Here is a 15,904-nt window from a genome sequence, read left to right as displayed (position 1 = left end):
AAAAGACAAATGTAAAGAGTCACATAATTTAAGTTTAAGCATAAAAAAAGTAATGCATTTTCATTGTAGAAATTTTGTAAAACTCAAAGTATAAAAAAGAAAAAAGTCTTCTGTGTTTTCACCACATTTAAGATTTTGGTGTCTTTCTCAACAGCGTTTTTTTTTTTTTTTTTTCATAGTCATCAATTATAAAAGTTTTAGAATACAGCTTATAAAATATTCTTTGTAACTGAACTTTGAAAGAGACAATTTTTCTCCCTGAAAATTGCATATGATAGTTTCATGGTTAAATTTTCATGAGGAACTTTTAGTGGTCTGGTGAATTCCTTTATTATCTGCTGCACAGGAGCTTGGAAAATATGATGAAAACCTGTTAGAAAGCTGTGTTATGTCCTTACAAGTGGGGTTTAACACTAGTTTCTCAAGGCAGGAACTTACTTATAGGGTGTGTGGAATTGTTTAATGAACACTGTCTTCAACAATGAGTTTAGAGACTGTTTTGTTTTGTTTTGTTTTGCCGTGCCAAGGGGCTTGCGGGATCTTAGTTCCCCAACCACAGATCGAACCTGGGCCCCCTGCAGTGGAAGCACAGATCCTAACCACTGGACTGCCAGGGAATTCCCAAGAGACTGTGTTTTCGAGAGAGGGAGACTGAGACACACACATGCAGGGACACAAGGATATGTGTGGAGAAAGAAGTCAGCCAGGATGTTGAGGAAAATGGTGGGAGAAGAAGGGTGTTAGAGGCAAAGGACTCAGTATTAGCAAAGATGTGTTTTTCTGATGGGCTCTGGAAACCCTGGACTGCTCCAGGTTCTGGAAATTGTAAGTAATTCAGTGTGGCTGGACCATGGGAGGGACCATATGCAGCAGGGGGTCTAGTGATAAGGCCCTGATAAGAAGGTTGGAATTGATCCTAAAGGCCTCGGGCAGCACCCGAGGAAGGGTTTCTAACTGTGCTCTGATAGCAACCAACTCAGTAGATAGTAAGGTTGGTATTCTGTTGTGAAACTTGAGGAGCCAAAGCAGTTTTTCCCTGTTGGAAGGCTGTCTCCCACCCCTGGATCTGCCCCCATTTCCTGCATGGAGGTAATAAGCCCTATTGCAGGTGCCTTTTTTTCTGTTTTTCCCCTCAGAATTCACATAATTTTAGACAAGAACTATGTTGGGACATTCCATTTTCAGGTGTTCTAGATCCTTGCTGATTTTATGTTTACTTGTTCTATTGATGACTGAGAGAGGTGTATTGAAGTCTCCAACTATAATCGTGGATTTGTCTATTTTTCCTTTCAGATCTATCACTTTTTGCTTCATGTGTTTTGAAGCTATGCTGTTGGAGGAAATACACGTTTAGAATTTTCTTCTTGCTGAATTGACCTCTTTATCATTATATAATGTTCTCTTTTATCCCTAGCAATACTTCTTATTCTGAAGTCTCGTCGGATGTTATTATAGTTACTCCCCCTTGGTTTTGATTAGTGTTTACATGTTTTTTTCACCATCTTTTTACCTGTAACTTATGTCTTTATAGTTCAAGTGGGTTTCCTGTAGACTGCATATTGGGCTTTGCATTTTTATCTAACCCAACAATGTCTGTCTTATAATTGGTGTGTTTAGATCATTTACATTTCATGTTATTATTGATATGGTTGGATTAAAATCTGCCACCTTGCTAGTTGTTTTCTGTTTTCTACTTATTTCATATGTTCTTTGCTTCTTTTTTCTTCTTTTTTCTACCTACTTTTGAATTGAGTATTTTTTATGATCTGTTTTATCTCCACTGTTGGCTTATTATTTATACCGTCTTTAACTTTCTAGTGTTTGCCCTAGTTTCACAATGTACATCTTTAATTAATCACAGTCTACCTTTAAATAATATTACATCAATTTTCGCATATAATATTATATAAGAACCTTACAGTAGTATAACTCCCAGTTCTTCTTTCTTATCTTTGTGCTATTGTTGTCATACACTTTACTTTTACCTATGCAATAAATTAACACTGCATTGCTACTATTTTTGCTTTAGGCAGTTAGTTATATTCTAAGGCAATTAATAGAATCAAAAAAGTATATTTTTTAATATTTACCTCAGACCATTTGATAGTGTCCTACAACTCTTAGATGCTCTGTTCTGTTTTTTTTCACATTTTGACTAGTATGGTTTTCATTTCTCTGCTGAAATTCCACATATGTTCCTGCATGCTGACCAAATTTTCCATTAGAGCCTTTAATGTATTAATCATAGTTATTTTATTTATTTATTTATTTTTAAATTTATTTTATTGAAGTACAGTTGGTTTACAATGTTGTATTAATTTCTGCTGTATAGCAAAGTGATTCACATATAAATGTATATATGTATATTCTTTTTTTTTTATAAATTTATTTATATTTGGCTGCGTTGGGTCTTTGTTGCTGCGTGTGGGCTTTCTCTAGCTGTGGCGAGCATGGGCTACTCTTCATTGTGGTGCATGGGCTTCTTATTGCAGTGGCTTCTCTTGTTGCAGAGCACGGGCTCTAGGTGCACAGGCTTCAGTAGTTGTGGCACACGGGCTCAGTAGTTGTGGCTCGTGGGCTATAGAGGGTAAGTTCAGTAGTTGTGGCGCACAGGCTTAGTTGCTCCGCGGCATGTGGGATCTTCCAGGACCAGGGCTCGAACCCTTGTCCCCTGCATTGGAAGGTGGATTCTTAACCACTGTGCCACCAGGGAAGTCCCAGTCATAGTTATTTTAAATTCCCTGTTCCAATATCTGGATCATCTCTGTCTTGTCCTATTGATTAATTTGCCTCTGATAGTGGGTTTTTTTGTTGCTTTTTGTATGTTGCTTGTGATTTGTTATTGATTGTCAGATGTAATATGTGGAAAAGTAGAGATTGAGGTACATAGTCTTTATTCTGGGAAATGGGTACAACGTCTTCTTTTGCTAGCCTGTTAATGTGGGAGTTTGAGTCATTTAGGAGGTGAGTTGGGTTTGGGTTTTGTTGTTGCTATGGTTACCTTAGGTGCACCAGTGGCTCCAAATTCCTCTGGTGTTTCCTTGCCCTGAGGGTGGATTTTTCTGTGCTTTTGCTCCACCTTCAGCATTAGGCTTCTTTGTGCACCTGTGCCTCAACACACAGTGTACCACAGCCTTGTTGCTGGGTGCTTGCTAACCTGGTGGTGGGGAGTAGAGGGGTTCTCTGTTGTCTTGGTTCAGCCTGAGCCTTAAGCAGGTCCTATTTCCCTGGGTCTGGGGGATTGGATCTTTCTGGGTGAGCCTGCCATGTCTAATGGTCTGGACCAGAATTTCCTGCTCCTCCCGCAGGCAGAGAGGATTGTTTTCTTTTTCTTTCACCCTGTCCCAGCTGCCTTGGGAATGACAGAGTTTCCCCATTCCCCAGGGGTTTAAGATTTGTAGAGAAGGGAGCAGGTGGACCTTCGTATTTTTCCCAGAGCAATGACTGCTTTCCTCCTCCAGGCCAGCACTTCTGAGAGGCTTTCTCTGGCCTAGTATTTCTTGTGAACACCCACTGAGGTCTCACTGGAGAAAACCCTCGAAGTGTCTATGGCTCTTGCTAACCCAAACTTGACCTTTAGTAATTCATTAAAAATTGTTCCCGAATTCTTCTTTCCTGCCTGTATGGTGGTTCCATTGTTCTCCCTCCGCCACAGGTAAGCCAGAACTTGCATCTCTCTGGGAGGTGTCTGTTTTTCCTTAAATCTCAGTCTGGTTGGTTGGCCTGTAACCTCAGCTCTCTAATGATTTCAAGAAAAGTTACAATTCTGTAGATTATCTGCCTTTTTCTTGTCATTGGAGTGGGAGTGATGCTTTTCCCAGCTTTCTACATCTTAAGTGAAAGTTAGAAGTCAAGGCAGTTACATTTCATACTATTTTTAAATTTTCCAGTGAAATGAGTTTACCTCTCTTTTTCCCTCCCTGTGATATTGTGATTATTTATTTGGTCTTTGTCCACTGTTCCTGTCCCACAGCTCTTGTAATTTCCTAATAAGCCATAGAGGCATCTTTTGTTATAACATTTGTTTTGTTCCCAGTTCCTGAAATAGCTCCAGATCAGAAAAGGTTAAACGGATGTCTTTTCTTATTTATATAACCAGCCCCTTTCAACACACCTGAGTTTATGTTAATGAGGTGATTGTTGGAAAGCATCTAGATCCTCAAAGGATGGGGGTTGCTTGTCGAGGGAACCAACCCTGTGATTAGAAGGTTTGGAAGTTTTAGTCCAGGTCTGACCTCCTGGGAGGGGAGAGGGTCTGGAGATTGAATCAATCACCAATGGTCAGTGATTTGATCAGTTATGCCTTTGTAATGAAGCTTCCATAAAGAACCCAAAAGGACAGGTTTTGGAGAGCTTCCCGTGCCTCTTCTCCATACCTTGCCCTCTGCATCTCTTCCATCTGGCTGTTCCTGAGTTATATCCTTTATAATGAACTGGTAATCTAGTAAGTAAACTGTTTTCCTGAGTTCTGTGGGCAGCTCTAGCAAATTAATTGAACCCGAGGAGGGGATAGTGGGAACCTCCGATTCATGCCAGTTGGTCAGAAGCACAGGAACAACCTGGACTTGCAATTTGGCATCTTAAGTTGGGTGGGGAGGGCTGTTTTGTAAGATTGAGCCCTTAACCTGAGGAATCTGTTGCTATTTCCAGGTAGGTGGTGTTAGAATTGATTAAACTGTAGCAGACACCAGATCTGCTGGGTGTTGCAGAATTGTTTGATGGAAAATGCAGTCTGGTATCAGAAGTCCAAATAGAATACCTGGTAACCTCCTCCCCCTCCCCACCAGCTAGGGTCTGATGAATAGGGGGAGGCTGGAGTGACCACTGGGGCCAGGTTTCTCTGCTTGCCTCCATGTTGAGTTGAGTGGCAAAGGGCAACCTAAGTCTCTGTGCACTGACTTTTTTGTTTTTTAAAGGAATGTAAGGTGCGGGGTTGGGGGGGACCCTTTCCCTCTACCCATTTTAGGTTCCTTGGCTGGGGCGTTGTAAATTAGACTGGCAAAAGACAGATTAACAAGAGAAAAACAATCAAGTTTATTAATGTGCATAGAGCGTACACATGGAAGCACTCACTGATGAAGAGCCTGCACCTGACTCTTTTTTTTTTTTTTTTTTTAATTTATTTTTGGCTGCGTTGGGTCTTTGTTGCTGAGCGCGGGCTTTCTCTAGTTGCAGCGAGCGGGGGCTACTCTTTGTTGCGTTGCGTGGGCTTCTCATTGCGGTGGCTTCTCTTTTTGTGGAGCACGGGCTCTAGGTGCGCGGGCTTCAGTAGTTGTGGTACATGGGCTCAGTAGTTGTGACTTGTGGGCTCTAGAGCGCAGGCTCAGTAGCTGTGGCGCACGGGCTTAGTTGCTCCACGGCATGTGGGATCTTCCCAGACCAGGGCTCGAACCCGTGTCCCCTGCATTGGCAGGTGGATTCTTAACCACTGTGCCACCAGGGAAGCCCCTGCACCTGACTTTTATGTGAGACAGGCTCCTCAGGTGTTTCCTAGTTTTGTTTTCATGCATATCTGAGCTCACCTGACAGACACATGAAAACAGATATTTTCCCACATGCCAGCATAGAGTCACCTTCATGGCTTGGTGCCAGGAGTGAAAGGAAAAGTGGTGCTGCCTTAAAGCCAGGCCTCATAATAAGCAAAGTAGGCTGGCTCAACTCCTCTGGGAGTGGGGGAAGGCTTATTAATGGCCCCAGAGGAGCTTTTTCACTTGGGCTCAGGTCTAGACTCTGGAGGGGTACTGGGACAGGTAAGGCAGGAGTTTTGAGTGGGGCTTGTGGAGGCTGGAGTTTTCCCTGAGAACTACTCAGTCTTGAGTGGCTGTAGTTCACTTGCTCTGAGCTCCATGAGGCAAGATTCCAGCACATCCGTTGTTGTTGAGGAGATGAGAAGGTTCTGGGAAGATGACGTACTGATCCCATTCTTATTCCTGGAAGTTATCTCTGTGACCTTAAAGGACTGACTCCTGGGAGGGAATTAAGTGGCTTATCAGATTCCTTTCTCCAGAAGATGAACTAGGAGTTGGGGATCTGAATTCCCAATTCCTAGGGCACAGAAATTGAGGAAGAGAGAAGGTCCTGCTGAGTTCAGGGTCAGGAAGGTGCTTGTCTTCCTCTGACAGATTCTGGGTCCTTCGTAGGTAGGTTGGTGTGGGATCCATCTTCCTTGAGGTTTCTGGACTGGCCCAATGATGATCCAAAAGAAGTAGTGTGCATGTGTGTACGTGTGCACACCGTCTCCCTACAGGATGCCTTCCAATGCCAGATCTGTGGATAAGAGGAGACTTATAGCTTTGTTTTGGTGTCAAGATTACTGTGTCCTGTTTTGGGGGAATCTCTTTGCAGCCCCAGGTGGTAGTGAGAGGCAGGCTGAGGAGGAAAACAAATAAGCCAATAGCAGATGAGTCCCACATTAGGGTGCCCTCTGAATGTTCTTTCTTCATCTGGTCTTATTATGTTATCTCTCTCTTTTAGGCACTTTGGAAGAAGAAAGGTGTTGAATGAGCAAGCAGCAACGTGGGAAGTGAGGTGGGTGTTAATGGACATAGCGACACAAGGGTGTGTATTTTCATGGATGTTCTCTCCTTGGTCTAGTCTGCAGTAGCGATATGCCCTTGTCTTAGCATCTTCCTAGCCCTTCCCACCACCTGTTCATGTTCTTTGCTGGCCTGAGAGTAGCTACAGACCTCTCCACATGTGGCTGGACACTGCAGAAGTCCCTGTTTATGTTTGGGTGGAGGTGAGTGAGTATGGAAACTGAGAGGCCCATCAGGCTGGCTAGTGCTGGGACTCTGGCAAGTTTGTAGGTTTTAAGTCGGTAAGAACAGAGCAAAACCTACACCTCAGGGAGAATCCATGCTATGGATAAACCTAATGCCAGCCTACCCTGGGCATCAAGCCTCTTGTTAGAAGTCACCCTCATGTCGTGTCTGAGCCCTGTTGGTGTCTTTCTTGGGAGCAGTGGAGGTCAGCCTGCCTCCATTTCTCTGTATCCTGTGGTGGGAACTGAGACAGGCTCATTGTATTTAGGTCTGTGCATGAGTCATGCTGTCCCTACACAAGAGGTGGGCAGGGAAATCTGCCTGCCTTGCAGGTCTGAACTAGAGCCTTATCAGCCCCTACCCTAGACTGACATACTTATATTCTTTGCCAGGCCATAGTAAACACAGGTGTGAAGGAACTATTTGCCATGGAAGCCAGGGAGCTGGAGAGCCACCACACACCCACATACCATCTCATTCCTGAGGCCAGCCGGCCCAGGGAGGAAGAAGATGTCAGCATGCTACCTCAGCAGTCCACAGAAACTATGCAGCTGAAGAAGGAGATCTCTCTGCTGAATGGGGTCAGCCTGGTGGTGGGCAACATGATCGGCTCAGGAATCTTTGTCTCACCCAAGGGCGTGCTGGTCTACACTGCCTCCTATGGGTTGTCGCTGATCATATGGGCCATTGGTGGGCTTTTCTCCGTTGTGGGTGCCCTTTGCTATGCAGAACTGGGGACCACCATCACCAAGTCTGGGGCCAGCTACGCTTATATTCTAGAGGCCTTTGGGGGCTTCATTGCCTTTATCCGCCTCTGGGCCTCCCTGCTAATTGTTGAGCCCACCAGTCAGGCCATTATCGCTATCACCTTTGCCAACTACATCATCCAGCCCTCCTTTCCCACCTGCGAGCCCCCGTACCTGGCCTGCCGTCTCCTCGCTGCAGCCTGCATGTGTAAGTCTGAGGGCTTAGCGGGGGAGTGTGCGTGGGGCTGTGGGTTATTTTTATAATGCTAATGGTAATTTATATTTGAACAGCATAATTTGCTTTTCTTTTTCTGTGGGGAAGAGAGACATCTTACCTTTTTGAAGAAGCAATTTCACCAGTCATTTGTTCCTGAGATAAGTAAGGGTAAACGATGGGGATGGGGAGAGTCTGAATCTGTTTGTGGCTTTTGGTGCCTCACTTTCCTTCTTGGATGTCCCTGAGTGAGTTCTGTTCCCCAGTCTATGTGACAGGTTGGTGCATGTCTTATATTTGTCTTGTTTTGATTGGTGTCAACATTGCTAGTTGTAACTTAACCCAGGAAAAACCCTCAGTGCTGAGGCGTTTATTCTGCTGCTCCAAAAAAAAAAAAAAAAAGTTATTTTGCTTCCCAGCTTTTAATCTTAAACCAGTTTAAAGCCATCAGTGAGGAAATGGGGTTCTCTAGACTGTGGGGGTCCCAAGGCTTTATGACCTGCAGGCTCACAGTAGGACCACTCCTTCCTGCCGCTGCCACTCTTCACAGGCCGATCTAAGCAGCAGGCACCACACCAAAATGGCTGTTTCCCATTGGTGTTTCAGATTTCTTTATGCTGACTTTGTAAACAAGCTCTGCCTGCGGCCAGTGAGGAAGGTGGCTTCTACCCTGTATTTGGGTTTCTGAGGGCAGAACCTGAGAGATCCCAGTGGATCTCTCTTTATTTTCCTTTTTTTCTTATGAGATTGTAAGGAGGAATTCTGTGTGAAAACACTGGAAGGGAGAGAAGATTATTGTGAACTTAGTCTAGTAAAGCTAGTGTTTTAGCTGAGAAGTGGCCCAGAATTCCCTGTGTTCCTTAGCACTGTGCTGCCAGAGGCACTTAATTATACTCTGTTCTTTCCATATCTTTGCTTGCAAAAGCTTTGGCAGTATGTGTAGTTTATCCACAGTGTTAAAAATAGACTGACAGTACCTTGGAGTTAGCCGTAAAGGATTGTACAATATGCTGTGACTCCTGACTTTAAGGAATTTATTAAAGACAGATGTTAAAAGGGAACTCTTCCACAGATACCCCTAGAAGGAGAGAAAGTGGGAACTCAGCTGTATATCTGATAGGGTTTCACCAGGGGGACTCTAGCCTGACTGAGCTCTCTAAAAAAGGGAATAATTTTCTGATAATAAAACATGTTTGTTCAGGAGAAAATTAAATTAGCCTCAAATCACCTATAATCTACCACCAAGACATGAGTACTTTTATTTTTTTAAATATTTATTTATTTATTTCGGCCGCGTCATGCAGCGACTGAACCCGCGCCCCCCTGCATTGGGAGCCCAGAGTCTTAACCGCTGGACTGTCAGGGAAGTCCCCAGACAGGAGTACTTTTTAAAAAAAAATAAATTTGTTGGGCTTCCCTGGTGGCGCAGTGGTTAAGAATCTGCCTGCCAACACAGGGGTCATGGGTTCAAGCCCTGGTCCGGGAAGATCCCACATGCTGTGGAGCAACTAAGCCTGTGCGCCACAGCTACTGAGCCTGCGCTCTAGAGCCTGTGAGCCACAACTACTGAGCCCGTGTGCCACAACTACTGAAGCCCACGCGCCTAGAGCCTGAGCTCCGCAACAAGAGAGGCCACCGCAATGAGAAGCCAGAGCACCACAATGAAGAGTAGCCCCCGCTCGCCGCAACTAGAGAAAGCCCACACACAGCAAAAAAGACCCAATGCAGCCAAAAATAAATAAATCTTTAAAAAAATAAATAAATAAATTTATTTATTTGTTTTTGGCTGCGTTGGGTCTTTGTTGTTATGCGTGGGCTTTTCTCTAGGCTTTTATCTAGTTGTGGAGACGGGAGGCTACTCTTCGTTGTGGTGCGCAGTCTTCTTATTGCGGTGGCTTCTCTTTGTTGCGAGCCCGGGTTGTAGGCACACGGGCTTCGATAGTTGTGGCTCGCAGGATGTAGAGCGCAGGCTCAGTAGTTGTGACGCACGGGCTTAGTTGCTTGTGGCGTGTAGGATCTTCCCGGACCAGGGCTCGAACCCGTGTCCCCTGCATTGGCAGGCAGGTTCTTAACCCTTGCGCCACCAGGGAAGCCCGGCATATGGGTACTTTTAATAGTTCAGTTACGTCTTCATTTCTTTCTGTTATAGAATTGGAATCATACTTTGCATATAACTTGATATTCTGCTTTTTAAACTTAGTGTATCATGGATTTCCCCCCTTTTTGTGAAATGTTCTTCAAAAGAAACATTTTTTTTTAAATAAATTTATTTATTTTATTTATTTATTTTTGGCTGCGTTGGGTCTTTGTTGTGGCACGCGGGCTTTTCATTGTGGTGACTTCTCTTGTTGCGGAGCACGGGCTTCAGGTGCGCGGGCTTCAGTAGTTGTGGTTCGCGGGCTCTCGAGTGCAGGCTCAGTAGTTGTGGCGCACAGGCTTAGTTGCTCTGCGGCATGTGGGATCTTCCTGGACCAGGGCTCGAACCCGTGTCCCCTGCATTGGCAGGCGGATTCTTAACCACTGCTCTACCAGGGAAGTCCCAAAGGGAACATTTTTTAAAGTAATATATATATATATATATATATATATATCTTCTTTTTTATTAAAATGTGATGCACAGACCCTACAGGGAATTAGAAAAATGCAAAAAAGAAAATAGAAAGTTAAAATCACCCATGATTTTACCTCCCAGAGAACTATTGTTACTATTTGTGTGAAATACCTTCCGATATTTTTTTTTTCTGCTTATCCATCATTTAAAAAAAGTACCCTTGAGATCATACTCTTTGTGGTTTGTATACTGCATTTAAAAAATTTTAATATTTAATCTCTTTCACCAAATATTCTTAGAAAACATGGTTTGGCACACACAAGTAGTTTCCAGGCAGTGTAATGTAGTGGTTAAGATCATAGCCTCCCTTGGGAGTTCCCTGGCGGCCTAGTGGTTAGGATTCCAAAAAAAAAAGGACTTCCCTGGCGGTCCAGTGGTTAAGACTCCGAGCTTCCACTGCAGGGGGTGTGGGTTCATCCCGGTCTCTCGGCATGGCCAGTGGGTGGGGGGAGGGGGAAGATCATAGGCTCCCATGCCAGACTGGGTTTGATTCCAGCTTTACCATTGAGTAGCTACTGACCTTGGAGGAGATAGTTAACTGGTGCCTTAATTTTCTCATTTTGTAAAATGGGAATATTGATTGTACTGTGAACTGAAAAAAACACGCACAACCTAAAAGCTGAGAATTATGTTTTATTCAGCAGACAAAACTGAGGACTTAAGCCTGGGGCACAGCATCTCAGATAGCTCTGAGACACTGCTGCAAAGAGGTAAGGGAGGGGCCGGGACATATAGGAGTTTTTGCAACGAAGACCAGGTAGTCGGAACATCAAAAGATTACTGTTTTTTGTTTGTTTTTGTTTTTTCGCTGCCGAAAAAATGGGATCGAACCCGTGCCCCCTGCAGTGGAAGCTTGGAGTCTTACCCACTGGACCGCCAGGGAAGTCCCAAAAGATTACTGTCAATTAAAGAAAACCAGATATCTCGTTAAGGAATTGAGCGCTTTTCTATGTATGGAAAAATGCAAAAGTCAGGGCTCATTGAAATCATTCCTTTGATATGTAGCTCAGCTATCTGGGACCAGTATCCTATGGTTTCTCAACCTAAGTCTCTTCAGGGTGCACTGTCCGGGGTGGCTGCAGTTAGTGGGTGCTGACTGCTAGATGGCAGGCATCCTGTTTCTATCCTGAGGTCCCTCAGGGCTCTCCATGGAGCAGCTGTTTTGTGATGGCTTGATGGCTGCAACATTTTTTTTGTTTGTTTACTGATATGGCAGGCAACATTTTTTTTTTCATTTCATTGATAGTACCTATCTGAAAAGTTTGTTGTGAGGAATAAGTGAATCAATACAAATAAAGTACAGTACTTCTCTCTGCCTGGCATACAGCAAGTGCCCTATAATATCATTATTAAAAATAATGCTGCTGTGTAGAAATCATTTTCAGAGTTCCTTCATATTTTATTAGGATAAAATTATAAAAGAGAAATCCCTGTGTCTAAAGAATTAAACTGCTTTAAGTTTCTTCGTGTTTTACCCAGTTGCTTTCTAGAAGGTTTCGTGAATTTGTACTCTTTTCTGAGCACCTGTGAGTGCCTGTGCATTGGTCCCTTGATGGCCTTAGGATGAATTCCAAGAATAACCAAATCAAAGGGCACCTCTGTACATAATTTCTCACATAAAGAAGATTTTTGTTTGTTAAATCTTTTTTCTTTTATGATTTTTCCCATTGTTTTTTCTGCTTAGGAAGCCCATCCCCACACTAGGAACTGATTAAAACCTTGTCCCATCCTAACAGACTAGGTTTTAGGGCTCAGTTTACTCCTCTTCTTGGAAATTAGGGTGTAGAATCAGGCTGATGTATCATCCAGCTAAGCTGGGGTGTGCTGGAGGGAGCCTCCTTGGACAGGGGTGGCACTGAGAGCAGCCTGGTCTCAAGAGACCTAAATTGGAAGAAACCAACTATGTCATAATTAGGGGAAAAAACAAAGATCTGCACTGAATGCTGGGTGAGGCTTGGGTAGGAGAATTACGTTAGTCTTGAAACTGAGACATGAGAGGGGTCCAGGTTAGTTGGGAGACTGCTTAAAGAAGTTATATCCATGCTAGGCTAGACAATTAAAATTCCATCCTAGGAGAAAGGGCCTAGGCAGTCTCCATATAACTAACTCTAGGGCAGAGCTGCAAGCTGGTGGCCAACGGGCCACCCTTGGCCCACAGATATATTGGGCCTGCACAGTGTTCTAAATAATTTTGAATTACTTGCCAACATTTAAAAATCAGGATTTGCCCTTTCTCTTGAAAAATCAAAAGTTCTGGCAAACTTGGACCCATATTCCAGCCTCACACAATCAGCTGCATTTGAGTAGTGGTTACTCCTTTAAATGGAGCATATATTCTCCCATTCACTGCAGTCCCCCACTCCCTCTTGTTTTATATCCAGACATTCTTGCCTTTGCTCATTTATATTACCTTCTCGGGCCCTGAAGGCATTGCTATTTCAGATCCTGGCTTTCAGCAGCCCTCCACCCCAGTCCCAGGTTACACATGGCAGGGAGATACATCCAAGCAGCTTTTTTTTTTTTTTGGATTTCAGATTGTCTTAGGTGGTACTCATTATGTCAGAACAGTGGTTCTCAACTGGAGATGAGTTTCCCCCCCAGGAGACATTTGGCAAGGTTTGGAGACATTTTTGGTTGTCGCATCTGCTGGGAAGGGGTGTTGCTGGCATCTAGTGGGTACAGGTCAGGAGTGCTGCTGAACATCCTATAATGCACAGGACAGCCCCACATGACAGACTTATCTGGCCCAAAATGTCAGTTGTGCTGAGATTGAGAAACTGTCATTCTGCTGTTATGTATTCTGGGATCTTGGACTCTTCTGTGGTGGGTGGGGCCTCAGGCTGCCCGCTGAGCTCAGTATGCTTAGGGGCTCTTATTCACTTATGGGACTGTAGGGGAAAATGGCACTTATTGAGGTCCATAGGTCCTTTCTCTGACCAGGTGACCAGCAGTATTCTCAGTAGCCCAGGTGCCCAGCATTGTAGGAGTACTTGATTTGTCTGCAGAAGTGTGTGTTTCTGGCTTAGGTCTTGGTGCATTTATCATTGTGGGATCCTGTCTGTTATGTAACCTCAAATACATCATTGGAGAGTATTTGCCATGAACTGACATGGAAGTCAGTTCAGCACTGACACAGTGGCATCAGCAGAGGTCTGCTCACAGCTGAGACTCCATTGTCCCTGAGGGTTTGTTTGGTAAGGCTGACAGGGAAGGGAGGAGGAGGGGAAGGAAGAAGGAAAGGGAGACTGTCAAGGGTGAGACTGCAGTGAGGAAACACTGTGTGATGCCTGAATGGCTTCCTATTGCCTCTTGCTGTCTTGGACTCATGCCTGGGCAGGGTTCTGAGTAGCAAGGATACTCTCCCCTATTTTGGTCAGTTGTTGCTATGGATAGACAGCTTTTATGTTCTGACAGTGACAGGCCTGAGGAGGACTGGTCTTGACCACAGTTGCTCAAAAACCCTGGATTCTAACCCTATATATAGTTTGAATGTTTTGATAATAAGACTAAATATGTATACTTGTGTAATTAAAAACAAGGAGGCTTTTAAAAAAGACATGTACATTATGTATTCATACACATGCCAAGAGGTAGCTTCTGATTCCAGGATCTCCATCTGGAAGGGTTTACCTCTCCTAGACTGTTGTAGAACATTTCTCTCCTAAGAGACTTGTAGATGTTTTTTTCCCCTTCTTTTTCTTTTCCCACTTTGCCGTTGTTGTTAAGGATTGCACTCCTCTGTCCTTAAATGCCTGTTTGTGGGAGGAATTGGAAGGTTCCCTTTCCTCCCAGTGCTTGTAGGAGAAGGGAGCTGCGACAGCATAACTGGAACTGCCGCTTCAGATGCCAGGCCATCTCCTCATCAGAAGGAGAGTATGAGAGGTGCAGTTTTTGTCTGTGGGCACATGTATTATTCAGGATTAGTCTGGGTTTCAGACAACTGAAAACCAAAAGGAGCATGGCTCAAGCATGTTGAAATTTATTTCTCACATGTTAAAAATAGGCAGCATGGGGCTAGTAGGATGACTTCATAATTCTTCAGGTTCCTTCCTTCTGTTTTACTGCTCTGCCATCCTCAGCATGTGACTTCTGGCTGGTGGTCCAGGATGGCTACTCAAGCTCTAGTCATGTCTGCGTTGTAGCTGACAGGAAGGACAAAGAAAGGCACCTCTCACCCTTCAAAGATACTCCTATAAGGTCTTACTTATGTGACACTTTGCTTATATCCCTGGGTTAAGAACTTAGTTACTTGGCCATACCTGCCTGCAAAAGAGGCTGGGAAATGTCATCATTATTTTGGGCAGCCGGACTCCAGCTAAAATTTCTATTACTAAGGAAAGATGGAAGAACAGATATTAGAAGATATGTAGCCATCTTTGCCACAGAGAGACTTTGGGGATTTGTTTCTGCTTAGGGATTGGATCTGGATCTGCTATTTGAGTATTTCTCAGCAACAAGCCCCTAGAGAGCCTGGAAGACCCTCACATGGGTCCCACACTCATTGGTGCAGGCTTGCAGCAAAGAAATGAGATCGGAGGAAGAGGGAAGGCGTGGATGTTTTAACTGTGGTAGTTGAGTCTGAGCGCCTGGCCTCCAGGCTCACAGCCTGGCTCTCTTGTATTTGAGCTCTGGTATAGTCCTTGCTGCTAGATGGGAGCTCTGGGAGGCGGGCGGGGGGTGGGGTGGGGGGGTGGGGGATCAGATGGTGAAATTTTGTTTCTTAATTAGAATCAGGAAAACATTCGAGGGAGTTGGCTTCTGCTTGGTAGACTGTTCTTGGAGCTCTTTGTTCTCTGGCAGGGCTGAGAGTCCAGTGAAGCAAGCAGGGCTCCTGGGGCCAGCATTTAAGGATGCACTCACTCTCAGGTTTGCCAGGTTGTCCCCTGACACTGAGTGCCTAGTTAAATTTTGTGCTCTGGGCTCCTTACTCACCTTACTCTACTCCTGGTCCTGCTCCCTGGCTACATAGTGTTGTTGTTTTATAAATTTATTTTATTTATTTATTTATTTTTGGCTGCGTTGGGTCTTTGTTGCTACGCGCGGGCTTTTCTCTAGTTGCGGCCAGCATGGGCTACTCTTCGTTGTGGTGCGCGGGCTTCTCATTGCGGTGGCTTCTCTTGCTGCAGAGCACGGGCTCTAGGCACATGGGCTTCAGTAGTTATGGCTCGTGGGCTCTAGAGCGCAGGCTCAGTAGTTGTGGTCCACGGGCTTAGTTGCTCAGCGGCATGTGGGATCTTCCCAGACCAGGGCTTGAACGCATGTCCCCTGCACTGGCAGGAGGATTCCTAACCACTGCACCACCAGGGAAGTCCTACATAGTGGTTTGTTGTTGTTGTTTTTTTAAATTTACTTTTGGCTGTGTTGGGTCTTCGTTGCTACGCGCGGGCTTTTCTCTAGTTGCGGCGAGTGGGGGCTACTCTTCATTGTGGTGCGTGGGCTTCTCATTGCGGTGGCTTGTCTGTTGCAGAGCATGGGCTCTAGGCACGTGGGCTTTGGTAGTTGTGGCTCATGGGCTCTAGAGCGCAGGCTCAGTAGTTGTGGCACACGGGCTTAGTTGCTTGCGGCATGTGGG

The 15,904-nt window shown here is 44.7% G+C and overlaps 1 protein-coding gene across 6 annotated transcripts in view; it reads left to right on the top strand.

Annotated features, from left to right (window-relative positions):
• SLC7A6 (solute carrier family 7 member 6) overlaps positions 1-15,904 on the top strand; it is a 35,571-nt gene that overhangs the window by 3,435 nt on the left and 16,232 nt on the right. For all 6 annotated transcript variants that reach the window (XR_009006043.1, XM_007198167.2, XM_007198165.2 and 3 more), the window contains exons 3-4: positions 6,475-6,528; positions 7,154-7,715. Coding sequence is in view for 5 of the 6 variants with exons in the window: in XM_007198167.2 (XP_007198229.1) it covers positions 7,190-7,715 (526 nt within the window). In the remaining variant the exon portion in view is untranslated. The remainder of the gene's footprint in view (positions 1-6,474; positions 6,529-7,153; positions 7,716-15,904) is intronic.

Source organism: Balaenoptera acutorostrata, chromosome 19, assembly GCF_949987535.1.
Source record: "Balaenoptera acutorostrata chromosome 19, mBalAcu1.1, whole genome shotgun sequence".
Taxonomy (NCBI): Eukaryota; Metazoa; Chordata; class Mammalia; order Artiodactyla; family Balaenopteridae; genus Balaenoptera; species Balaenoptera acutorostrata.
Note: the sequence above shows the minus strand (reverse complement) of the source record. Positions and strands in the feature narration are given on the sequence as shown.